Raw genomic sequence first — 27319 nt, 5'->3', positions numbered from 1 at the left:
AATTATAGCTCATATGTTATTATTTGTGAATAGAAATATTGGAATATGTGATCAGCTTTATCACCAGGACCATGGACAGCAACAAAAACCTGCTCAATGCATGTGTTTGCAGCCAGACTATGAACTTATACCTAACTGTGACAAATATCCAGCGACTTATACTTTTATAATGTAACCTAGAATATGATTAAGATGACACCTGACCACCTAGTGCGTTATAACATTCAACAACTTGAAATAAGTCACATCAGTTGAGGGTTTGTTACATATGAACTCTGCCACCATATTTTGACAGCAATTACAGTACATAGTGAGCTGTATAGTCCAGTGTGTCGTTTATGAATGATTTAGCCTAGACTGACAGTTTATGTGAACTGACACACAATTCAATAGTTTAGTTTAGTCTTTATTTGAAGGGACAATGTACAGAAACATGAAGCTCAAAGACAGATATGTTCTGTACCAGATTATAGCTAAATAGCTCATTTCCATCTGCAGTCCCTGGCTACCTAAATTAAAGGGAAACAAAAATCATGCAATAAAATTATGACAATAAAATCATACACAAGTATTAAGAAAAAAGTCATAAAATTCCCTTTCATGGACACATACTTAATATACAATACAACCACACCTCATTTACATCATCACACACGGACAATACATGCTTTTGTTCACATATGTCATCATTTGTAAAAACAACCATGATTTTAACACACACACACCTCACAATTTACAATAAAAATGCTGTCATGGATAAATATAATACACATTAGGTTGATGTGTCAAACATAGTGTCTACCTTATTGACCGTGTGAGCAGCTTTGATTGCTCCAAAGCCACTTTTTAACTTCAATTGTGAATGAAGAGTAGTCTGTTAGACTTTTCAAGTTTGTTGTGAGGTCGTTCCATTCCTTTATGGCTTTATATGAAAAGGCTAATAAAACACAATTGTGCAATGCCATGTACTTTAAAGCAGCCGTGTCAAACTCATGTTCAAGGTGTGCAACATTTCTGTCACAGCAACCATTAGAGGGCCTCATCATAAAATTAATCAGTCTTTCCGGGGTTTTGCAATGTTGCAAACACACCAATTCACGCATTTTCGCCAACCCGACTTATGCACAAACTCACAATTTTGCCCAATCCCTGCAGTTTTCCTGCACATCCGAGCGTTGTACATGTTACCCGATCAAATATGTCCCTGCAACACTAAAATGCAACTGTTTAACCGTTCAAATGCATAACTCCAGGCAATTTTGCCTCAACATTTGGAAAATGGTGCAGCAAAATCTGATATTTTAGGACTCAACATTCACAAGAAAGGCCCGTAAAATCCTGTAGGGGCTGATTATTACACAACTGACCCTTAATCTATCAGTTTACCAACATACTTGTGAGTGGAAAACTTGCTTTTTAATCAAGAGTTAAATGACAAGCAGCTATTTTAGTTAAGAGAGTATATAGACTTTAATTTGAAAATGGTTTAAATTACATTAAAAAAAAAGCTTGGGATAGCTTTTTGTTTCAAATAATATTGAGGTAACACTTACAGTTGCATGCATTATTTTTTTTCTGGCAAAATTGAAATACATTAATCAGAAGAAAATGAAACATCTTATATGACACACATTATTTCCAGGCTTTCACGGGACACACAATAAGAAGTGGGGGGCAGATGTGGCCCCTGGATGTTCAGTTTGACACCTGTGTTTTAAACATCATGTTGTCCATACATCCATCCATCCATTTTCTACCTTTTATCCCTTTCGGGGTCACGGGGGGTGCTGGACAACAATAACAATGACAATAACTGACAACATGACATCATGTTGTCAATTACATCTATTCTGCAAAAAATGCCAATAATGTTGAACCAAATTATGAAGCATATGTTTGCCATGAGAACAAATGCTCATATCTTAAGATCAATGTATACATATTTGATTGTATTGCCATTGGATATACTTTTTAACTGGTTTCAACAGTTTTTCATCATATATTGTCAAAACATGGACGTCCAAATATGACACTAAGTGAAACGTGTTCTTTGGAATACATATTTAAACAGGTCTTACCTCCCCAGAAGAAGTGTGTCTCCTGTCAGGGAGCACCAGAGTGTTGGCGTGGCTGCCCGGGACTATAGTAGAACCTATACTCATTCTGGGTCCAACTAGCATGTAGCGTTTGTCTCCTGATCTGTACTGGATGCTGTGACACAGTGTCCCATCATAATTAGCGTCTTGGAGATATTTGGAAGTGTACTCTGTGGATTTGGAGCACTGCATGGCGATCAGCACGATGATGCTGATGACAAAAAGCAGCGAGACCGAGCCCAAAGTGAGGATGAGATAAAAAGTCACATTGTCGTCCTCCTCGTCCACTTTTGCTGCTGCACGTTTGACATCAGAAGCTGCAAAAGCCTCTTTGGGCTCCACAAGTTTGACAGTCACAGTAGCTGTTGCTGACAGGGAAACGTTGCCATTGTCTTTGACCAGTATGAGCAGTCCATGCTCAGCCTCGTCCGTCTCTGTCAATGAGCGAAGTGTTCTGATCTGGCCCGTATAGCGGTCCAAAGTAAAGAGACTGTGGTCAGTGACTTGCTGCAGGGAAAACAGTAACCAGCCGTTATATCCTATATCAGCATCATAGGCTCGGACTTTAGTCACCAAGTCTCCTGCTTTCATATTGCGGGGAATCTCCTCCACACCTTCAGCAGAACCGTTGGAGCTGACTGGATACAGGATGACTGGAGCGTTGTCGTTCTGGTCCAGAATGAACACCTTCACTGTCACGTTGCTGCTCAGTGGAGGACTTCCACCGTCTGTGGCCACCACTTGGAACTGGAAACTTTTCAGCGTCTCAAAGTCAAAACTTTTGAGTGCTATGACATCTCCGGTTTCGGGGTTAATATTTAGAAATGATAAAAAAGTATTGTCCCCATTTGCCTCTCTGACAATATGATAAGTAATGAGAGCGTTGTCACCTGCATCCTGATCAGAAGCTTTTAGAGAAAACACAGAGGCTCCAGGAGAGTTGTTCTCGGTAATATAAAATTTATAAGGGCTTGATGAAAACTCTGGACTATTATCATTAACATCCGACACAACAACAGTAATTGTCTTTTCTGTCGAAAACACTGGCTCGTTTGTGTCCTTAGCAACAATGGTGACCTCATACTGAGAAACATGTTCCCTATCCAGATGTGACTTTGTGACGACAGCGTACATGTTCTCTTGTAAAGATGGCGATAAACTAAAGGGAACATCTTGTTTGATGGCACAAAGCACTTTACCGTTTATTCCAGAGTCTAAGTCACTGACACTAATTAGGGCCACGGTGGTTCCTACCTTTGCATCCTCCTTAATGGAGTTAGAAAATGAGGTCACTTCTATCTCAGGGGCGTTATCATTAACATCAATAATATTTATAATAACACTCTTGTCTGCTGTCAGAGGAGCGTGTCCCTTATCTGACGCTTGTATATCAATTTCATAGTTTTTACTTTTTTCAAAATCAACGTGGCCTGTCACGTGAATTTCACCTGTATGTGTGTCTATACTGAAAATATCTTTCACTTTTAAATCAACCTCCTTACCGAAAGAATACACTATTTCACCATTTGCACCTAGGTCCAAATCCGTGGCGTTCACCCGGATAACAAACGTGCCCACAGCCACGTTTTCGTTCAGAGAGACGGAATAAACCTCCTTGTCAAACACTGGAGAATTGTCGTTGACGTCGAGGACATCCACGGTTATTTCTATGGAGCCTGATTTAGCGGGCTTCCCCCCGTCCATTGCCGTGAGGCGGAGCCGGTGTCTCTCGCCCGCCTCTCGGTCTAACTGCTTGAGCAGCACCAAAAACGGCACTTTCCGATCCTCCCCTCTATCCTTCACGTCGATGCGAAAATGTTCATTATGGCTGAGTTTATATTGCTGGATGGAGAGCTGGCCCACGTCGGGGTCCCGCGCCGCCTGCAGCTGGAAGCGCGCACCCGGCAAAGCGGACTCGGATATTTCAAGCCTTTGTTCCTTTTCTGGGAAAACAGGCGAGTGGTCGTTGATGTCTAATATTTCCACGGTGACGTAGTGCACCTCCAGTGGGTTTTCCAGCACGGATTTGAGCTTGATCACACACGGGCTGACGCGTTCACACACCTCCTCCCGGTCCACCCTCCGCGCCACAAACAAGACGCCGTCCTCCTGGTTCACCTCCAAAATGGGCTCCGCGCTGCCGGCCACGATGCGGTATCCCCGCCCTTTAAGTAAGCTCTTATCCAGCCCCAAGTCCTTCGCCACATTACCGACGACGGTCCCCTCCTGGACCTCCTCAGATATGGAATAGCGAAGCTGCGCAGAAACCGCATTCCATAAAGTAAGCAACAGCAAAGCAAACCACCAGCGTCGCGCCCATCGCCTTTGTTCCGTGCCTTGAAAATGACGAATAATCATCCTCTCAATTTGCAATATCCTGCAAAAGGCGTGTGCGTTCTGATGCTTGATGATCCCAAAAGATATGATTTATAGGAAAGGCTAAGGATAAGAAAACGTGCATCCGCTCTCAATGACGCAACAGTATCCAGTAAGCTCTGGTGAAAGAACAAAATCGAGGAGGTATGTGAGGAAAATAAGCCTAAAGGCGCAGACACTGGGAAAAATCAGACTACACCGACCCCTAGCGTTGAAAACATGTAAAAACACTAAGTTTACAGATGCATGAGTATCTAAAATCATATTCCACAGGTTATAAATATAAACATGTGTTTGCTTATACAAACGCGTTATTTTCTATAAGAAGCACTTCGAAATAACATAATTACACATAAGCCAAGTAATTGTCTTAATGAAGAGCACAATACTGGCTTAGAATATTGCCACACAAAAACAAAACATGTATGTTCCTATGAAATATATTTCAAGAAAACCTTTGAAGGTAAACAACGTGTTAGTATAGAAAATGTGTGTTCAGTACCAAGGACAGCGACAGCCACATATATTTCCAAAGCCAAGATAAAGTCATTAAAATCTCTTCTGACAGGAAAACTGTTTTACCTCTTCAAAATAAACCATCCAAATACTTACAAACCCCGTTTCCATATGAGTTGGGAAATGGTGTTAGATGTAAATATAAACGGAATACAATGATTTGCAAATCCTTTTCAAGCCATATTCAGTTGAATATGCTACAAAGACAACATATTTGATGTTCAAACTCATAAACATTTTTTTTTTTTTGCAAATAATCATTAACTTTAGAATTTGATGGCAGCAACACGTGACAAAGAAGTTGGGAAAGGTGGCAATAAATACTGATAAAGTTGAGGAATGCTCATCAAACACTTATTTGGAACATCCCACAGGTGGGCAGGCTAATTGGGAACAGGTGGGTGCCATGATTGGGTATAAAAGTAGATTCCATGAAATGCTCAGTCATTCACAAACAAGGATGGGGCGAGGGTCACCACTTTGTCAACAAATGCCTGAGCAAATTGTTGAACAGTTTAAGAACAACCTTTCTCAAGCAGCTATTGCAAGGAATTTAGGGATTTTACCATCTACGCTCCGTAATATCATCAAAGGGTTCAGAGAATCTGGAGAAATCACTGCACGTAAGCAGCTAAGCCCGTGACCTTCCATCCCTCAGGCTGTACTGCATCAACAAGCCACATCAGTGTGTAAAGGATATCACCGCATGGGCTCAGGAACACTTCAGAAACCCACTGTCAGTAACTACAGTTGGTCGCTACATCTGTAAGTGCAAGTTAAAACTCTCCTATGCAAGGCGAAAACCGTTTATCAACAACACCCAGAAATGCCGTCGGCTTCGCTGGGCCTGAGCTCATCTAAGATGGACTGATACAAAGTGGAAAAGTGTTCTGTGGTCTGACGAGTCCACATTTCAAATTGTTTTTGGAAACTGTTGACGTCGTGTCCTCCGGACCAAAGAGGAAAAGAACCATCCGGATTGTTCTAGGCGCAAAGTGTAAAAGGCAGCATGTGTGATGGTATGGGGGTGTATTAGTGCCCAAGACATGGGTAACTTACACATCTGTGAAGGCACCATTAATGCTGAAAGGTACATACAGCTTTTGGAGCAACATATGTTGCCATCCAAGCAACGTTACCATGGACGCCCCTGCTTATTTCAGCAAGACAATGCCACGCCACGTGTTACATCAACGTGGCTTCATAGTAAAAGAGTGCGGGTACTAGACTGGCCTGCCTGTAGTCCAGACCTGTCTCCCATTGAAAATGTGTGGCACCTAAAATAGCAGAAGGGAGACCCCCGGACTGTTGAACAACTTAAGCTGTACATCAAGCAAGAATGGGAAAGAATTCCACCTGAGAAGCTTCAAAAATGTGTCTCCTCAGTTCCCAAACCTTTACTGAGGGTTGTTAAAAGGATAGGCCATGTAACACAGTGGTGAACATGCCCTTTCCCAACTACTTTGGCACGTGTTGCAGCCATGAAATTCTAAGTTAATGATTATTTGAAAAAAATAAATAAAGTTTATGAGTTTGAACATCAAATATGTTGTCTTTGTGGCATATTCAACTGAATATGGCTTGAAAAGGATTTGCAAATCATTGTATTCCGTTTATATTTACATCTAACACAATTTCCCAACTCATATGAAAACGGGGTTTGTACAATATGACCTGATTTAATAAAGTTTTGTGTGTATTAAAATGCAAGTGCAAACCTGAGAGCTTATACGCAGCTCATCTAATAAACGTGTGTGCAGAAAACTGTGGGTGTGGGCTACTAAAGGCGTGTGTGTATTAAAAGATGTGCAAACTTGATAGCAGACGCAAAGCTGCTATATAAAACTTGTGCGCAGATGATTGAGTCTTTATTGAGCAGAATAAGGAGTGCAATCCGTTTAGTGTCTCTCTTTATGTACAGTATATGTAGATGATGATTATTAGCATGTTTGGCACACACAATGTGGTTTATCAAGGCAAGACTTTTCTGCAGCCTATGTTGTGTGTCTACATTTAGCATGTGAGTACGTGCAAACTGGCACAGTTACACACAAATGGCCGTGAGAAAGGAGAAGACAGCGTTGCAAAGACAGACGATTGAGAGAGAATATTCAGTTTTTGTGAGTTTCGAAATATTTGGACCGTCAAAAATAGAAATATTAAACGTATAATCTATTCAGCAATGGCTTTTCATGAATGTAAAGCTGCTGAATGACTTGAGAGCTGATTAAAACTAATTAAAATGATTCATTTTGGTGTCTGCTAGCATGTTTTAATGGTGTTTGTTTTTTTTCATACAGGAGATATACTATAATAATATATCTCCTATGAAAAATGGTATACAATAGAAATTTTCTCATGGATGGAGCATTCCGGAAACACCTTTTACAAAACTGAAGTACCTCCACGGCACCTTTACCATGCTAAAAATAGGTTTTGTTGTTTAGATCACGCTTCATTAAGCCCATACATTAGGTGCTCTGCATGTCAACACAGGACAAACCGCTAAAGGTAAGGGCATATGCTTTAAATGTAAAAAAAAAAAATAAAAAATGTTAAAAAATGAAAGTCTCCATGGTGCAGAGGTATATAAAAAAAAATCCAAATTTATATCGGTCATTCCGTACCACCTATGCACTTGTTATCAATTTTAGATGCCATTTTAGTAGATCACCCACAACACGCCCTCTAATAGAAAATACAATGTTACAGTTTGCACACACCATTTAGCACGTATATGTTTTAAATTTGTTATCATGTCCTTGGTGCTTTACCTCTCGATAAAAAATGCTGTACACAATTAAAAAAATAAAACAATAGTGCTTTAACTTATTGAGACTATATGGTTTAACAAAGTTATTTTCATCAGCTATCATCTACAGACTGTAAAAAGAACACCAAAATAATATATAAAGTAAATTAATCAACCAATCAATCAAACTTTACTTATATAGGCCTTAATCACGAGTGTCTCAAAGGGCTGCACAAGCCACAACGACATCCGACAAATTAAGCTCAAAGAAAGCAACATGCAATACACACATGTCTGTAAGAAGTCTGTTTATAAAAGTCTTAAAAAAACATTGAGTTCACAAAAGCAAACAATTCAAGCTGATATACAAGTTCATCAAATATGCCATCTTATGTTTGATATGGGTGAATTGTTTTAAGACGTTAAACAAAATGTGTGTCTTACCTCCCCAGAAGAAGTGTGTCTCCTGTCAGGGAGCACCAGAGTGTTGGCGTGGCTGCCCGGGACTATAGTAGAACCTATACTCATTCTGGGTCCAACTAGCATGTAGCGTTTGTCTCCTGATCTGTACTGGATGCTGTGACACAGTGTCCCATCATAATTAGCGTCTTGGAGATATTTGGAAGTGTACTCTGTGGATTTGGAGCACTGCATGGCGATCAGCACGATGATGCTGATGACAAAAAGCAGCGAGACCGAGCCCAAAGTGAGGATGAGATAAAAAGTCACATTGTCGTCCTCCTCGTCCACTTTTGCTGCTGCACGTTTGACATCAGAAGCTGCAAAAGCCTCTTTGGGCTCCACAAGTTTGACAGTCACAGTAGCTGTTGCTGACAGGGAAACGTTGCCATTGTCTTTGACCAGTATGAGCAGTCCATGCTCAGCCTCGTCCGTCTCTGTCAATGAGCGAAGTGTTCTGATCTGGCCCGTATAGCGGTCCAAAGTAAAGAGACTGTGGTCAGTGACTTGCTGCAGTGAAAACAGTAACCAGCCGTTATATCCTATATCAGCATCATAGGCTCGGACTTTAGTCACCAAGTCTCCTGCTTTCATATTGCGGGGAATCTCCTCCACACCTTCAGCAGAACCGTTGGAGCTGACTGGATACAGGATGACTGGAGCGTTGTCGTTCTGGTCCAGAATGAACACCTTCACTGTCACGTTGCTGCTCAGTGGAGGACTTCCACCGTCTGTGGCCACGACTTGGAACTGGAAACTTTTCAACGTCTCAAAGTCAAAACTTTTTAGAGCTGATATTTGTCCATTTTCTGTGTTTATACTTAGAAATGAAGACAGTTTACTTCCTTCTCTTCCATCTCTGACAATATGATATGAAATAGCAGCATTCTCGTTGTCATCACGATCAGAAGCTTTGACAGAAAAGACAGAGGCTCCTGCATGGTTGCCCTCAGTAACATAGAAAGTATAAGGACTGAATGAAAACTCTGGACTGTTATCATTCACATCTGAAATAAAAACACTTATTGTCTTTTCAGATGAGAGTGCAGGTTGACCAGCATCTCTTGCAACTACTGAAATATCATATTTAGGCATTTTCTCTCTGTCCAGAGGTGATTTGGTCACTAAAGAATACATTTTGTCTTGTATTGATGGTGACAAAACAAAAGGAACATCCTCACTTATGGAACAAATCACTTTGCCATTGAGACCAGAGTCCAAGTCATTCACACTGATTAAAGCAACTGTAGTTCCAGGTTTGGAATCTTCCGGAATGGAACTAGAAAATGACGTCACTTCAATCTCAGGTGTGTTGTCATTAATGTCAACTATCTTAATAATGACACTTTTTTCTGTTGTTAGTGGAGCAAAACCATTATCTGATGCTTGAATTTCAATTTCAAACATGTCATTTTCCTCAAAGTCTAAAGGACCCTTCACAACAATTTCGCCGGTTGTTTCTTTGATATCAAATAATTGGCCCAAATCTTCATTCATACTTTTGCTAAAGGAATAAACTACATCTCCACTTGATCCTTCATCTAAATCAGTTGCATTCACTTGTATGACAGTTGTTCCTATTGGAGCATTTTCATCAAGCATCACTGAGTAAACATCTTTAGAGAAAACAGGTACATTATCATTAACGTCTAACACTTTTATTAAAATATTAATTTCTCCTGTTTTGGGAGGTTTGCCTCCATCAAAAGCTGTTAAAACTAGTGAAATATGTTCTGTTGTCTCCCTGTCTAAAGACTTTTTAACAACCAATATGGGAATTTTGCCATCTTTTCCTTTATCTTTAACTTCTAAACGAAAATAATCATTGTCACTAAGTTTATAATGCTGCACAGAAAACTGACCACTATCTCCATCCTGAGAAGCCTTAAGCTGAAATCTTGCTCCAGGCAACACTGATTCTGAAATATTTAATATTGTTCCGTCCTCTGAGAAATGAGGAGAATGATCATTTATATCCACTACTTCCACTCCAACATAATGCACCTCCAGTGGGTTTTCCAACACAGTTTTCAGATTCATCACACACGTACTGCTTTGTGGACACTCCTTTTCTCTGTCGATCTTCCTGCTGACATAAAGGATGCCATCGGTCTGACTCACATAGAAAAGAGGCTCAGCAGTGCTGGAAACAATCCGATACCTGCGCTCTTTCAGTGTATTTCTATCCAATCCAAGGTCTTTTGCAGCATTCCCGACCACAGTTCCTTCATTCACCTCCTCGGGGATGGAGTATCTTAATTGTGCTGAAGTCACGCTGCACAAAAGCACCGCAGCCACGAAGCCGAGCAAACACCGTATCGCCCTTCTTTGTTCCATGGTGATACCAAAAAAAAGATCACTGCTCCATTCTAAGAACAACAACGGTGCTTGTAAAAAGTAAATCCAAACTGAGATGCATTAGACAATTCCTCTAATAAGCCATTGAGTGATAAAATACACACAACACAGACACGACGATCGTGTCAGCGCGAATGTCATCAAGGGGTGGGAAGAACAAGCCGCTGATTATATGACGTCACATCATCATTGAATGTGTGCGTGTATTTACGTTGACCCCTAGCGACCAAACATCATATTGCAGAACAGGCCTGGAGACAACTTGTATTTAAAGACACAACAAAGTTCTGACTTACATTCAATTCTTACAAAAGCCAACATTATCCTTTAATGTAAAAGTAAAACAACATATTTATTTTAATAATTAAAGCGGAAAATATGTCATATCCCCTCTCATGAATGTGCATGCATTTAGTGAAAATAAACTGTTTGAAACATGCAGTTCCTCTATGAAAATAAATCAGCCTGCAAAGTCCATCTACTGAACTATGCACCAGATAAACTGTAAAGAAAACTGCCAAGCAATGTTAGCATCCATGAATAAATTATAAGGCCGATTTACCAAATGTAGACATATTCACTATTCACGTTCATTTATTTGTATTTGTCTGATTTGAGTCATATCACACAAAGGGTGCGAGATTGATATTGTTCGGCATTATGGACATTAGTAAGGGTCTAAATTCTTGACATGTATAGTTTTAAAATATTCACTCCTTTAAAACATCAACAAAAGATTAATATTCAAAGCTGGTTCGAAATAACAAGCAACTTTCCTTTGATATAAAACATATCTACTTACTGAAGTCCCTCACAACTTGTACATACCCTAGTAAAATGATTTGGTGGTATAATTAAAAAATATATATAATCAGCAATTACTTTATTCAGAAGATATGTCAAATAAATGTAATCAATAATCATCCTATGAACGCAACCTTTGCCAAAACTAAAACAATCATAATGAATGTATACTGTTATATATGTTTTATTTTCAATATATATAAGTGCAATGCACAAGCAGTGTCAAGGACATTAAATAACATAGAGTTCCCAAAAGCAAACAATTCAAGCTGATATACAAGTTCATCAAATATGCCATGTTATGATACGGGTGAATTGTTTTATGACGTTACACAAAATACACAAAATGTGTGTCTTACCTCCCCAGAAGAAGTGTGTCTCCTGTCAGGGAGCACCAGAGTGTTGGCGTGGCTGCCCGGGACTATAGTAGAACCTATACTCATTCTGGGTCCAACTAGCATGTAGCGTTTGTCTCCTGATCTGTACTGGATGCTGTGACACAGTGTCCCATCATAATTAGCGTCTTGGAGATATTTGGAAGTGTACTCTGTGGATTTGGAGCACTGCATGGCGATCAGCACGATGATGCTGATGACAAAAAGCAGCGAGACCGAGCCCAAAGTGAGGATGAGATAAAAAGTCACATTGTCGTCCTCCTCGTCCACTTTTGCTGCTGCACGTTTGACATCAGAAGCTGCAAAAGCCTCTTTGGGCTCCACAAGTTTGACAGTCACAGTAGCTGTTGCTGACAGGGAAACGTTGCCATTGTCTTTGACCAGTATGAGCAGTCCATGCTCAGCCTCGTCCGTCTCTGTCAATGAGCGAAGTGTTCTGATCTGGCCCGTATAGCGGTCCAAAGTAAAGAGACTGTGGTCAGTGACTTGCTGCAGTGAAAACAGTAACCAGCCGTTATATCCTATATCAGCATCATAGGCTCGGACTTTAGTCACCAAGTCTCCTGCTTTCATATTGCGGGGAATCTCCTCCACACCTTCAGCAGAACCGTTGGAGCTGACTGGATACAGGATGACTGGAGCGTTGTCGTTCTGGTCCAGAATGAACACGTTCACTGTCACGTTGCTGCTCAGTGGAGGACTTCCACCGTCTGTGGCCACCACTTGGAAATGGAAACTTTTCAGCGTCTCAAAGTCAAAACTTTTTAGTGCTGATATGTCTCCATTGTCTGAATTGATATTCAGACTGTGTAAATGGAGATGTTCTTTTTCTCGTCCGTCTCGTACAATAGTATATAGAATATGAGCATTATCACCTTCATCGTGGTCAAACGCCTTTACAGAAAACACAGATTTGCCTGGAGGATTGTTTTCCGTTACATAAAAGGTGTAAGGGCGAGATGAAAACTCTGGACTGTTGTCATTTACATCCGACACAAAAACGGTTATGCTTTTTTCAGATGACAGGGGTGGTACACCTGCATCTCTCGCCACAACAGTAACCTCGTACATGGATTGCTTTTCTCTATCCAGTAGCGATTTTGTGACTACAGCATACATATTGTCCTGTGTTGAAGGTGACAACATGAAGGGAATATCCGCACTGAGTGAACAAATGACCTTTCCATTCAGACCCGAGTCTTTATCGAGAACACTGATTAATGCCACAGTGGTCCCCACTCGTGCATCCTCTGCTATGGCTCTGGAAAATGATGTCACCTCTATCTGTGGAGTGTTGTCATTCAAATCAACTATTTTTACCATGACGCTTTTATCTGTTCTGAAAGGTGCAGTTCCTTTATCAGATGCTTGTATGTCAATCTCATAGCTCTCTTCTATTTCAAAATCAATCCGATCTTTCACGGTGATTACACCTGTAAGCGGATTTACACTAAATAAGTCATGTATTCTGCTATTTACATTACCTAATGTATAGATAATTTCACCGTTGGAGCCCTCATCTAAATCAGTGGCGTTCACTTTTACGACGGTTGTGCCAATCGGGGCATTTTCATTCAAAAGTACGGAATATGTGTCTTCAGTGAAAACTGGAATGTTGTCATTAACGTCTAAAACATGCACCGAAATGTCAGCAGTCCCGGACCTACTTGGTTTCCCTCCATCAATAGCTGAAATGCGCAGCTTGTGTAGGCTCGTTGTTTCTCTATCAAGCGACTTCAGCAAAACTAATATTGGTATTTTACCGTCCTTCCCTCGATCTTTGACTTCCAAACGAAAATGCTCATTAGCACTGAGCTTATACTCCTGGACGGAGAAGGGGCCCACGTCCGGGTCGTGCGCAGCCTGCAGCTGGAGGCGCAGACCGGGCAAAGCCGACTCGGATATATTCAGACGTGACGTGTTGCTCGAGAAGCTGGGCGAGTTGTCGTTCACGTCCAGCACCTCCACGCTCACGTAGTGGATCTCCAGCGGGTTTTCCAGCAGCGTTTTGAGTTGGATCACGCACACGCTGCTCCGTTCGCACACCTTCTCCCTGTCGATGACGCGCTTAACGCACAGCAGGCCGTCGTCGTGATTCACGCGGAAAAACGGCTCCGATGCGCTTTCCGCGATGCGGTATCCTCTCTCTTTCAGCGTGCCTTTTTCTAGTCCCAAATCCTTGGCTATGTTCCCCACGACAGTTCCTTCTTTCACCTCTTCGGCGATGGAATATCTGATCTGTGCGCCAACTCCGCTCCACGGCAGAAATAAAGCAACAAAGAAAGGAATACAAAGTCGCCATTGTCCTCCGGATGAGTCTGTTGGGTTCATCGTGATGGAACAACGACAAAGCCACCCCCCAAAAAAAACCCAAATATCACCTTGAAAAAAATAAAGATTATTCTGGAACAATATTTGTCGTCAAACCGCTCATATACTGAACGCATGCACGTCCAGAACGCATCTGGCACTATTGTGTAAAACCCCCCCTCAGAAAGGGGGAGGATCAGAGAGCGTCTTTTGGAACACATCCACGCTCACACACTGACACCAAGTGATTGCCTCTCGGAAGTACTCCTCCAAATTGTGTCCAACATTTACATTTTTTTTTAAATAAACGCTTAAAAGTGCATATTACGCCGTGGAATGGGAAAGACACAAAAACTGCAACTGCAAGGACCCACTTTAATCTGTCACTGTAAACATGAAGCCAGATTTTACGTCACAATAATGGCGGACACAATGGCAGTCCCCCTCTCATGAATGTGTATTTATTACAAAAAACAATACAGCTGAAAACATTTCAAATAAATCACCCTGCAAAGTTAATCTGCATGAACCAAATCAACCATATAGGAAAACTTCAAAGCAATATTATGATCCACAAAGAATGAATGTGGCCACCAGGCCATAATAAAATCATTAGACAGTACTGTATGTAAATTGTATTTACTCCCATTTCTGCATAGTAGAACATATGTTTGATAAGAATAAGTCCTGTCACATATTCATGTTTATGGACAATGGTGAACTTCTAAAGGCTTGACCTAAACTGTTATGATCCGCTGCCCAGATCATATTTCTGTTTACGTTTTCTAGTCACTTGTGTTTTTCTGTTAGTCTTGATCTCTTTCTAGTTCCCGTTTAAGCGCTTCTGAGTTTGGTTACCATAGTTACTGATTACTTTCACCTGCCGCGGGTGTTCCCGACGCACACCCGTTTTTCATTACTGCCATCATTATATAAGCCTGCCTTCTCAGTCAGTCGTTCTGGCTTCTTTGTTTCGCATCCCGTGACTGCCACGTAGGTTTGTTCTCCTTTCCTAAACTCCTGCGAGTAGTCACAATCTGTGCTAAGTGTTAGCCTTAGCTTCTGGTGCGCTCGGCAGCTCGTCCTGTCGGGTTGTTTTCTGTTTTGTACCAGTTTTGTGTTATTTGATAATTAAATCATGTCGTTACCTGCAAGTCCTGTCCGGTTTTCGTCCTTTGCATCTTGGGAGAACAAAAATCCCGCATCACCATGCGTCCAGAATGCGACATAAACACTTTTTAATGTTTCAGTATTTCAAAACATCAGTGAGGGATTCAAATGTAAAATTGGTAGGAAATGACAAGCAACTCTCCTTTGATACAAACATATATGTAAGAATTGACAACTGGTATATACTATAGTAAATGATGAAATGCATGCATTACGCCATGAATGCATTATAGATAAATTCATAGCAAGGGGATCGAAATACATATTATACACCTTTGTTGATACCTCTTGCAGCATGGCGTTACAGACAAATTCAGCATGAATGAAACCAAAAATATATGAGCAATAATAATTATAAATAATAATGCGGCACTGTATAATATTAAAGTTTATGCAATCGCATGATGTACATTTATTTATTTTTTTCCGTCAAAATGAAAAGAATGGACATGTTTAGCAAGAAAAGATAAAGTAAATGTGACCTGTGCTGGCAAAATGAGTCACAATGAGGAAATTTGAAAAACGGAGTTATTGTTATTTACACATTCTCCATCTAAAGACCTTCAAAATGATATATGGTTTGTTGGAATCGGACAGGAAATGACCGAGTTACATCCGATTGAAGTCGACCAAGTTTGAGGGTCCGTTTTGAGAAAAAACAGCTTAAAGTTTACTGTTTACAGAATGTTCCAAAACAAAACTCCATAGCAACCATACCTTAAAAGTCCTTGTAGCAACACCAAAATTGGTACAATTAAAGTCAAATCCCATGTCTAAAGGAAAAATATATATTCAACTCTATTGAAAACGGTTATGTACAAAAATGTCAACACTGTTATGTCACAGTTTTGTTGTTCACTGGTCAGTTTGTCAGCTGGTCAGCTGTCCGTAATATTCCTGACCAGCAGCACTAAGAATATTCGCCGACTGCAGTGCATTTAGCGCACTTGCGTACCCTCTCCACCTTCCAAATCCATTACGGAATGTAAAACAGTCTAACTTATCCACAAAAATAATAATTAAATGTTCGAAAATCACCTTTTTTCACATAATATTCCGCTCAAATTACTGTGTTGTTTTTCATCAGGGCACTGCCATGATACCACAATGCACCACGCGGGGTGATTCAACCAATGAGGGTACGCCTCACAGCGACCGCTTAGCAACAAGCCGGATTTGTTTACGTCGGGACAGGTTTAAAACTTAAATTCTATTGGTTCAGAATGGCGTCATCGGGAATTCCATGCTCATTTTTAGAAAGTAGGTCAACTTGGCGTCACAATGATAGCAAATATGGCTAGGGGGATTCCCCCTTATTGCCGCCAGTGAGCGTTGAAAACACTGGATTTTCTCAAGGAATTTTAACACAAAGGACTAATTTCTGAAGATATACCTCGTACAAAACCTTCAAATAAAGGTGATTTAAGATTTTTTCTTGCTATTTCGATGATTGGGATCGCTAGATTGTGGCTTTATGGACTCATTTTTGTGAAAATCTCAATTTCAACCAAGATACATTTTTTTCACTTATTTGCCTGTAGGTCAAAATTAGCCTGTGCGCATTCCGACTCATTTTGCCAGCACGGGTCACAAATTATTAACACATTATTTACAGGCTTTTGTGGGCTAAATGGTGTGGCAGGCCAGATGTGGCCCCGGGCCTTGACTTTGACAACAGCGCTCTAGAGAATCTCCATCTTACTTCCCAGACCCCGTGCTCGACATATTTTGCTTTTGCAATCAAGCAAAAATAAACAAACAAGGAATGCAACGTCAGATATTAAAATCCACCCAGCCACCGTGACACATGTACAACACACAATCAAGTTAACCAACATTTAGCAAACTACAGATGCAGTTGAAATGGAGCAAAACACTGCGGCAAATCGGTACTATTTTGGAGTGACTGCAGGGATGACCAATCATATGACTTATAGGAAAGGACAACCTCTACAGACAATCAAGCTTGTGGGCGGGTCTATCTTGTGTATCAGATTAGGAGCAGCAAGCAAACAAAGGGCGACAACATTACCCCCGCGTCTGCAAATGAGCATTATATAAAGGACCTTTTATAAATGTATGAATTTGTTTATTTATGTTTCCAATCACTCAAGCCACCCTCCAGACAATAGTCTGGGCAATCGCCCATAGAAATAAAACTGCCACTGCTTCTGTGTCTCTCTCCACCAACCTCCAGCCTCCATCCCCCCCATTTGCTAGAACTGCTGTGACGTCATCTATAATTACCGTAATAACCCGTATAGAGTAAGAATGCATATAGGCAGGCTTAGTATTAGGGGTGTAACTTAAAAGCCTACTGAAATGATTTTTTTTTTATTTCAACGGGGATAGCAGATCCATTCTATGTGTCATACTTGATCATTTCGCGATATTGCCATATTTTTGCTGAAAGGATTTAGTATAGAACAACGACGATAAAGATCGCAACTTTTGGTATCTGACAAAAAAAAGCCTTGCCCCTACTGGAAGTAGCGTGACGTAGTCAGTTGAACATTTCCGCAAAGTTCCCTAATGTTTACCGTGATGGCGGCCAGAAGTGAGAGCGATTCGGACCGAGAAAGCGACGGTTTCCCCATTAATTTGAGCGAGGATGAAAGATGTGTGGATGAGGAAAGTGCAAGTGAAGGACTAGTGGGGAGTGGAAGCCATTCAGATAGGGAAGATGCTGTGAGAGCCGGGGGTGACCTGATATTCAGCTGGGAATGACTACAACAGTAAATAAACACAAGACATATATATACTCTATTAGCCACAACACAACCAGGCTTATATTTAATATGGCACAAATTAATCCCGCATAAAAACACCTAGGTGTTTGTTATGCTAGCTCCTAGCTCCCAGCTACTAGCTCCCGTCCATATAACCCGCCAATACAATTCAAACACCTGCACAACACACACACTCACTCAGCCCAAAGGACCGTTCACCTAACCCAAGGTTCATAAAGCTTATATATTTAACCAAAGTTACGTACGTGACACGCACGTACGGGCAAGCGATCAAATGTTTGGATGCGCAGCTGTGTACTCACGATACCGCGTCTGCGTCTGTGTATCCAAATCAAAGTAATCCTGGTAAGAGTCTGTGTTGTCCCAGTTCTCTACAGGCGTCTGTGTATCGAAGTCAAAGTCCTCCTGGTAAGAGTCTCTGTTGTCCGAGTTCTTTGATCTTGACTGCATCTTTCGGGAATGTAAACAATGAAACGCCGGCTGTGTTGTGTTGCTGACTTCCCTCGCAAAATACTCCGCTTCGCACCGACAACTTTCTTCTTTGCTTGCTCAGCTTCTTTCTCCATAATGCAATGAACAAATTGCAACAGATTCGCCAACACAGATGTCCAGAATACTGTGGAATTATGAGATGAAAACAGCCAACACAGATGTCCAGAATACTGTGGAATTATGAGATGAAAACAGAGATATTTCGTATTGGCTTCAATGGGGAAGCCATACCTCTGTTTCACTGGCTACGTCACGCGCATACGTCATCATCCAAAGGAGTTTTCAACCGGAAGTTTAGCGGGAAATTTAAAATGTCACTTTATAAGTTAACCCGGCCGTATTGGCATGTGTTGCAATGTTAAGATTCCATCATTGATATATAAACTATCAGACTGCGTGGTCGGTAGTAGTGGCTTTCAGTAGGCCTTTAACGCCGTCATCACGGTTCCATATACCTCGGTTTTAAGTTCAAGGTTCTGTTCCTTTTCTATACAGCAAGGGGAACATAATGCAAAACATAAAACTATTTAGCTTTTGTAATTAATACATTAATATGTCGGTACATTTCAAGAAAAACCCGCAGGCAATTAAAAAAACAAGCTGCTGGCTCAAATGGCCCTCGGAACACATTTAGACAGTTTTTGTTTACAGTGTTTCTAGTTAAGAAAGTGCAACAGTAACAGTTTATATAGTGCATTATTTTTTTATTTTTTTATTACAAAACTAAGCTAAACTCTTTTAGTTAGCCTATATCTCAACTTCTACGCTGAATGCCTTATCTTCTCAACTGCTTTTAAGCACACTACCAGACTTGTTAGACTGCACATTGCAACACCCAATGTTCTCTTCATATCCTTCACTTGAAATGTGCAGAGTGGGAAATTGACAGACAGCTAGAACCAAAGGTCATTACATACAGCCACATTTAAGGAACAAAACATATAAAAGCAGCACAAGATAACAAAAACTAAATACACTTTAACTGCTGCTGTGATCCAAGGTCACCTCCATATTTATACTGTTGACTGTCAATCAGAATGTGCAATAATGTTATGTTACTTACTGTGCCTTGTACATACATTTTTATTTTTATTTTTTGCTAAGTACCGTGTGACTTGTTGAAGGGTGGACTAGCAAAGTGAGATTTTCATTGTACGGCAAACTGTCTGTTTAACTGTGCATATGACAATAAACAATCTTGAATCTTGAATCTTGAAACTCACACAATCATGCTAGAATGCAATTACAGAGCAACTACAAAGCAGATTTCAACTATACAGGTTTTTACCAGGATTTAAAACAAATAAGGTTCAAGGTTCAAGGGTTTTATTCGTCACATGCAGAGTACACCACAGTGAAATGCTTTTTTCCATGCTCTTCAGATAATGCGTACAGTAAGATCCAAACACTAGTTGCTGAATCTAATACACTAAATACAAAAAATACAACAATTTGAATAGCTCTGATGTACATTAATTACAAGACAATAAGTTACACAATAAGTTGCACAATAATACCACAATCTGAATATTAATACATGTCCCATTATACCACTATATTATATATATATTGTTCTTCTCCAGGACCAGGAGGCGTGTGGGTCGGATCACAGCTGACTCTTCTCACCCTGGGCACAAACTATTCTCCCCTCTCCCCTCAGGCAGGAGACTACGCTCCATCCAGACCCACACCTCCCGCCACCTGAACAGTTTTTTCCCCTCGGCCATCAGGCACATGAACAATAACTCCAAACAGTAGCTCCTTGAATTCCTTGAATTCCTTCTAAGTCTATAACAAGATCTGATAGCTCAGTCACAGCTCTTTTTATTACCAAATATGTGTTATATGTGTCTTATGTTGCACCATTGCACCAAGAAAAATTCCTAGTTTGTGAACGCGTTCTCAAACAATGGCAATAAAACTATTCAGATTCTGATTCTATATAATCGGTCTACTACTTAATGTAAAAAATCAAACCACCGTTAAAAAATGACGATCATGAGATAGGCTGCAGTACTCTCTGCGACCTCGCAATAACAAGCGGTAGAAAATGGATGGATGGATGGATATTTGAAAACCTTGTATTGTATCTCTGTTCACATTAAACCATACCATATATCATGTCACAATTTTGAGGAGGTATAGCTAAATCCTTGGCTTGTTGTAGAATTATTTGTAATATATATGTATAGGTCACATGCTTTCAACAACTTGTAAACCAGTTTGCAATATTCAACTTAGTACACACTTAGAGACAACCTACATGCAGCTACAATCCACTATTTTCAGAGAGCTGACTTAATGCACGTTTAATTGGAAAATATGAATCAATAACACAGTTGAGTCATGCAGGGTGCACATAATCAAGCACGACAGGATATAAATGTGTGTCTTACCTCCCCAGAAGAAGTGTGTCTCCTGTCAGGGAGCACCAGAGTGTTGGCGTGGCTGCCCGGGACTATAGTAGAACCTATACTCATTCTGGGTCCAACTAGCATGTAGCGTTTGTCTCCTGATCTGTACTGGATGCTGTGACACAGTGTCCCATCATAATTAGCGTCTTGGAGATATTTGGAAGTGTACTCTGTGGATTTGGAGCACTGCATGGCGATCAGCACGATGATGCTGATGACAAAAAGCAGCGAGACCGAGCCCAAAGTGAGGATGAGATAAAAAGTCACATTGTCGTCCTCCTCGTCCACTTTTGCTGCTGCACGTTTGACATCAGAAGCTGCAAAAGCCTCTTTGGGCTCCACAAGTTTGACAGTCACAGTAGCTGTTGCTGACAGGGAAACGTTGCCATTGTCTTTGACCAGTATGAGCAGTCCATGCTCAGCCTCGTCCGTCTCTGTCAATGAGCGAAGTGTTCTGATCTGGCCCGTATAGCGGTCCAAAGTAAAGAGACTGTGGTCAGTGACTTGCTGCAGTGAAAACAGTAACCAGCCGTTATATCCTATATCAGCATCATAGGCTCGGACTTTAGTCACCAAGTCTCCTGCTTTCATATTGCGGGGAATCTCCTCCACACCTTCAGCAGAACCGTTGGAGCTGACTGGATACAGGATGACTGGAGCGTTGTCGTTCTGGTCCAGAATGAACACCTTCACTGTCACGTTGCTGCTCAGTGGAGGACTTCCACCGTCTGTGGCCACGACTTGGAACTGGAAACTTTTCAGCGTCTCAAAGTCAAAACTTTTTAGTGCTGATATTTGTCCATTGTCTGAATTAATATTTAAAAAGGTTGTCACATCTTTTTCTTTCTCTACTCTCATGATATGATAAGAAATAACTGCATTTTCATCCACATCACTGTCAGAAGCAGTAACTGAGAATACTGAATGACCAGCGACATTATTTTCTGACAGGTAAAAATAGAGTGGATACTGGTGGAAATGTGGTCTGTTATCATTCACATCTGATACCTGAATATCTAAAGTTTTAGAAGTAGACAGAGGAGGTTCACCACAGTCCGTTGATGTTATTGTTATTTTATAGTCAGACACCACCTCTCTGTCTAAATAACCTTTAGTGACAACCGAGTAAATGTTCTCCTTGTACGAAGGTTTTAATTCAAAAGGAACATTATTGGTGATCTGGGAAACAATTTTGCCATTTACTCCGGAATCTTTATCCGTAACACTAATGAGGGAAATAACCGTTCCAGGTTTGGAGTCTTCAGACACTTTATTTGACAGCGATGTCACTTCTATTTCTGGAGGATTATCATTGACGTCTTTAATTTTAATGATGACTCGACACCTGCCTGTTAAAGGAGGTTGTCCTTTATCAGATGCCTGAATGTCAAGTTTATAAATCTCCGAATCCTCAAAATCTAAATCTCCTTTCAGTTTGATGAGTCCACTTAACTTGTCTAGTTCAAATACATCATAAGCTTTATTTACAGTTTTGCCAAGGCTATATTGTATTTCTCCATTAATGCCTTCATCTGGATCTGTTGCATTAACTTGTACAATACTTGTTCCAACTGGAGTATTTTCTTTTATTTCAACAGTGTAAGTATCTTGACTAAAAAGTGGTAAGTTATCATTACTGTCGAGAACAATAATTGTTACATTAAGTATTCCTGATCTTTGTGGTTTCCCTCCATCAACTGCAGTGACAATTAATGAGTGAATTTTATTTTGTTCTCTGTCTAATAACTTTGTCAACACTAAAAATGGTATTTTATCTTCATCATTTTGACTTATATCTAACTGAAAGTGCTCATTAGACGTCAATGTATATGTGCGCACTGAGTTAATGCCGGCATCTGGATCACTTGCAGCGTGCAGCTGGAATCGGCGTCCAGGAGAAGAATGCTCAGCTATTTCAAATACTTGCTCTTTATCAGAAAATCTCGGGGAGTGGTCGTTCACATCAGTAATTTCCACAACGACGTGATGCATTTCTAGCGGATTTTCAACCAGAATTTTCAGCTCCATGACGCAAGCTCCGCTGCCCCCACAAAGCGCCTCTCTGTCGATTTTCCTCCGGACCTCTAATGCACCACTTTCCGGCCTGACGTGAAAGAAGGCCTCCTTCGATCCAGACACCACACGGAACTGTCGGTCCACCAGAGAGGATTTGTCCAGACCTAGATCCTTGGCCACATTCCCGACCACAGTTCCTTCGTTCACCTCCTCTGGAATCGAGTAGCGCAATTCAGCCGAGGTTCTTCCTCCCAAATACAAAAGCAGACACCAAACAAAAAACAACCAGCGGCAGCATTTTCCGCTCCCCATCGTTCCAAAACAAAATTGTAAAAATCCAATATTCCTTCTCCTGTGAATGATATCCCTCCTCCTTGCAAACGCAGTAATTATTTGCGTAAAACCCACACGGCCCTCCCGGTTGACTTGCCTTCTCCAAATGATGCACCAAACAAAGGATGTGGGAGGAACATCATCCCTTCTGTCCTCTGATATTATAGTGACACCACCAGGGTGAAAATATTACAACCGTATCACAGCACAACCTTACTGTATTTATTCATTTACTGCCACAAACATGAAGCAGGTCAACACACTGTAATTAAAAATAATATTCTACTATTATCTTTGGTATTTGTTGCAAATGGTCTCCATGTTGTTATTAGTTTTTTAGTGTTGCAATTGGCAATTATATATTTGTTTCGAATACCACATAACTGTGCCTAATAAAATAAAAACATACTGAACAATGATTGTAAATATTGACTTTTTATGACTATTCTAATATTCTAATATAGTCAAGTTATCAAATATTAAATGTGCTTTGTTTTTGGTTTATTTTGCTTTGGAAAATATGCAAAACATACATATGTTTTTATCATAATAAATGGAACATTTATTCATTCATTTATTCATTTATTTTTTGTTTTTATTCAGTCATTGGTGTAGCATAATATTGTTTTTAATATTGTTTTTAATATGGTTTTTAACATGGCTGTGCAGCACTTTGGAAACATTCTTGTTGTGTAAATGTGCTATATAAATAGAGTGGATTGGATTGGAACTATGAAAAATAATAATAATAGTAATAATAATAATAATAACAAAAGTAACACAAACATACATACATTCACCAACATTAAAACAATAATAATACACAGCAACTAATTATGGCAATATGATTAATGAGCAATAGTAGTTAAAAATATTTGAAACAATTGAGTCACCTCAAAATGTTGAGTTAAGCAAGCAGATTAGCAGGAGAATAAGGGCGCTATATTGTGTTGTGCGTAATTATTTGTCCGATGCCACACTGAAAAACAATCACCGGGATTTCACAACATTTAACAGTATCATTTCACAATAAAACAGTGTAAACAAATTGACTCTAACCTTACAACAAATCACTGTAAAAAATTACAAAACCACAATAATTCACTAAATGTAACTTCTCAGTAAACAACTGAGAATTTACAATGACATTAGTAACATTATTTATTGAAACAGTATGCAAGTGTTGTTTTAAAAATAATCAAGCCTGTTCATTAAAATGACCAATAAAACCACATAAGCATTAAATCATCATTTTTGCTAATAATATTATTGATTACAAGTATTTGGAAAAAAGTAGGTCACCTCAAAACTGCATGTGGAAACAACCAAAACCAATGCATGACAAGAACAACATCAAAATGAGTTGTGTTGTGCATAATTATTATTGCAATACAATGACAATTGCAAGTATCTTCATTGAAAATACATAAACCACAAAAGCATGAAGTCTTACCTCCCCGGAAGAAGTGTGTCTCCTGTCAGGGAGCACCAGAGTGTTGGCGTGGCTGCCCGGGACTATAGTAGAACCTATACTCATTCTGGGTCCAACTAGCATGTAGCGTTTGTCTCCTGATCTGTACTGGATGCTGTGACACAGTGTCCCATCATAATTAGCGTCTTGGAGATATTTGGAAGTGTACTCTGTGGATTTGGAGCACTGCATGGCGATCAGCACGATGATGCTGATGACAAAAAGCAGCGAGACCGAGCCCAAAGTGAGGATGAGATAAAAAGTCACATTGTCGTCCTCCTCGTCCACTTTTGCTGCTGCACGTTTGACATCAGAAGCTGCAAAAGCCTCTTTGGGCTCCACAAGTTTGACAGTCACAGTAGCTGTTGCTGACAGGGAAACGTTGCCATTGTCTTTGACCAGTATGAGCAGTCCATGCTCAGCCTCGTCCGTCTCTGTCAATGAGCGAAGTGTTCTGATCTGGCCCGTATAGCGGTCCAAAGTAAAGAGACTGTGGTCAGTGACTTGCTGCAGTGAAAACAGTAACCAGCCGTTATATCCTATATCAGCATCATAGGCTCGGACTTTAGTCACCAAGTCTCCTGCTTTCATATTGCGGGGAATCTCCTCCACACCTTCAGCAGAACCGTTGGAGCTGACTGGATACAGGATGACTGGAGCGTTGTCGTTCTGGTCCAGAATGAACACCTTCACTGTCACGTTGCTGCTCAGTGGAGGACTTCCACCGTCTGTGGCCACCACTTGGAACTGGAAACTTTTCAGCGTCTCAAAGTCAAAACTTTTGAGTGCTGATATTTGTCCATTTTCAGAGTTAATATTTAGAAAAGAGGCAATGTCAGTCACACTTCCCCCCCTAAATATTTGATATGAAACAACTGCGTTTTCATCTATGTCGGTGTCCGTTGCGCTCACTGAAAACTCAGACTTGCCTGCAATGTTGTTCTCGAAAACATAAAACTCTAACAGACTTTTCTCAAACTGTGGACCGTTGTCATTCACATCCGCTACCTGAATGTTCAGAGTTTGGAAAGAAGATAATGAAGGCTCGCCACAGTCATTGGCTTTGATTATTACTTCATAATGTGACACCTCCTCTCTGTCCAACAATGTTTTAGTGACAACTGAGTAAGTGTTCTCCTTGTAGGACGGCTTTAATTCAAACGGTACGTTATTGGTTATCTGTGAAATAATTTTACCATTCACACCGGAGTCTTTATCCATAACACTAATGAGAGAAATAACTGTACCAGGTTTAGAGTCTTCAGACACTCTATTTGACACGGATGTCACTTCTATGTTTGGTGCATTATCATTTACATCTTTTATTTTGATTATGATTCTACACTCACCTGTCAGGGGAGGTATTCCTCTATCTAACGCCTCAACGTCTAACTCATACATGTCTCTTTCTTCATAGTCAATCATTCCTTTTGTTTTCATCTCTCCAGTTAATTTGTCTAACTCAAAATGATCGTACAGTTCTCGACTTGATGTTTTTGCAAATCTGTATTCTATTTCCCCATTAATACCTTCATCTGGATCACTGGCGTTCATTTTAAATATTGAAGTACCAATCTGAATATTTTCTGCTATTGTAATTTGATAACTATCCTGACTAAATATGGGTCTATTATCGTTGCTGTCAAGGACAATAATGGAGACATTTAGGGTGCCTGACAGTGGAGGTTTACCTCCATCAATTGCTGTGACGAGTAATGAGTGTATGTCCTTCTGTTCCCGGTCCAGAGATTTCTTCAGCACCAAAAACGGAACCTTCCCTGCATCACTTTGACGAACGTTAATTTCGAAATGATCATTTTGTGTCAGAGTGTACGTGCGAATGGAATTAATTCCTGCATCTGGATCCCGCGCTGTGTGCAATTGAAATCTCCTCCCTGGCAAAGTGTGCTCGGCTATTTCAAACCTCTGCTCCGGTTCGGGGAAGCTCGGGGAGTGATCATTCACGTCAGATATTTCCACCAGCACGTAATGGATTTCGAGTGGGTTTTCCACCAGTATTTTGAGTTCCATGAGACACGCAGCGCCGCCCTGGCACAGCTGCTCCCTGTCAATGTGATGGTGAACGTACAGAGCCCCATTGTTCTGGTTTACCTCAAAAATAGCCTCCTTGGACCCGGACACGACGCGGAACCGTCGATCGGCCAAGCTGCTGATGTCAAGTCCGAGATCCTTAGCAATGTTGCCCACCACAGTGCCTTCTTTAACCTCCTCCGGAACATAATATCTTATCTGAGCCCAAACCTGCTCACCAAATAAAACGAAGAGAACAAAATAAAAACCAAAACAGAAGCTCTCTTTGGTCCAGGTGTTAGTAGCACTCCCCATCGTCCTCCAGCACCGGTCAGAACCCATACAGAACCTTGGTAAAAAAAAGCATGAAAGCACAGAGCACTGCCGAATTCAAACTGCTGGTGTGCTTGCTTTGCTGTATTCAGACAAAGACAAGCCAGGGGAGGATCAACCCTAATTATGGTCTCATGATGTCATAGTGACACCAAGGGGTGGCTAACAAGAATGCTTCACTGTCTCAATATTGTAGTTGGACACACTTTACCCCAGAACATCACTTTCAATAATATGATTGGC

General features: G+C 40.6%; 4 protein-coding genes across 4 annotated transcripts; all 4 read right to left on the bottom strand.

Moving 5' to 3' along the window:
* Nucleotides 1-1953: 1953 nt before the first annotated feature.
* On the bottom strand, nt 1954-4670 carry LOC133647692 (protocadherin alpha-8-like). The gene has a single exon (XM_062043375.1). The coding sequence runs from the start codon at nt 4452-4454 to the stop codon at nt 2064-2066; it is 2391 nt and encodes a 796-aa protein (XP_061899359.1). The 5' UTR covers nt 4455-4670; the 3' UTR covers nt 1954-2063.
* Nucleotides 4671-8154: 3484 nt separating this feature from the next.
* On the bottom strand, nt 8155-10536 carry LOC133648095 (protocadherin alpha-3-like). The gene has a single exon (XM_062043875.1). The coding sequence runs from the start codon at nt 10534-10536 to the stop codon at nt 8155-8157; it is 2382 nt and encodes a 793-aa protein (XP_061899859.1).
* A 1072-nt stretch (nt 10537-11608) lies between these two features.
* On the bottom strand, nt 11609-14402 carry LOC133647691 (protocadherin alpha-8-like). Its single transcript, XM_062043373.1, has one exon. The coding sequence runs from the start codon at nt 14085-14087 to the stop codon at nt 11682-11684; it is 2406 nt and encodes an 801-aa protein (XP_061899357.1). The 5' UTR covers nt 14088-14402; the 3' UTR covers nt 11609-11681.
* An 8614-nt stretch (nt 14403-23016) lies between these two features.
* On the bottom strand, nt 23017-27058 carry LOC133648094 (protocadherin alpha-6-like). Its single transcript, XM_062043874.1, has 2 exons — nt 24695-27058; nt 23017-23120 (listed from the first exon to the last, which is right to left on the bottom strand). Exons 1-2 carry the CDS (start codon nt 27056-27058, stop codon nt 23112-23114), a joined length of 2373 nt encoding a protein of 790 aa, XP_061899858.1. The 3' UTR covers nt 23017-23111.
* Nucleotides 27059-27319: the final 261 nt, after the last annotated feature.

This window comes from Entelurus aequoreus, linkage group LG04 (genome assembly GCF_033978785.1).
Source record: "Entelurus aequoreus isolate RoL-2023_Sb linkage group LG04, RoL_Eaeq_v1.1, whole genome shotgun sequence".
NCBI classification, from domain to species: Eukaryota; Metazoa; Chordata; class Actinopteri; order Syngnathiformes; family Syngnathidae; genus Entelurus; species Entelurus aequoreus.
This window is presented reverse-complemented; position numbering and strand designations above follow the sequence as displayed.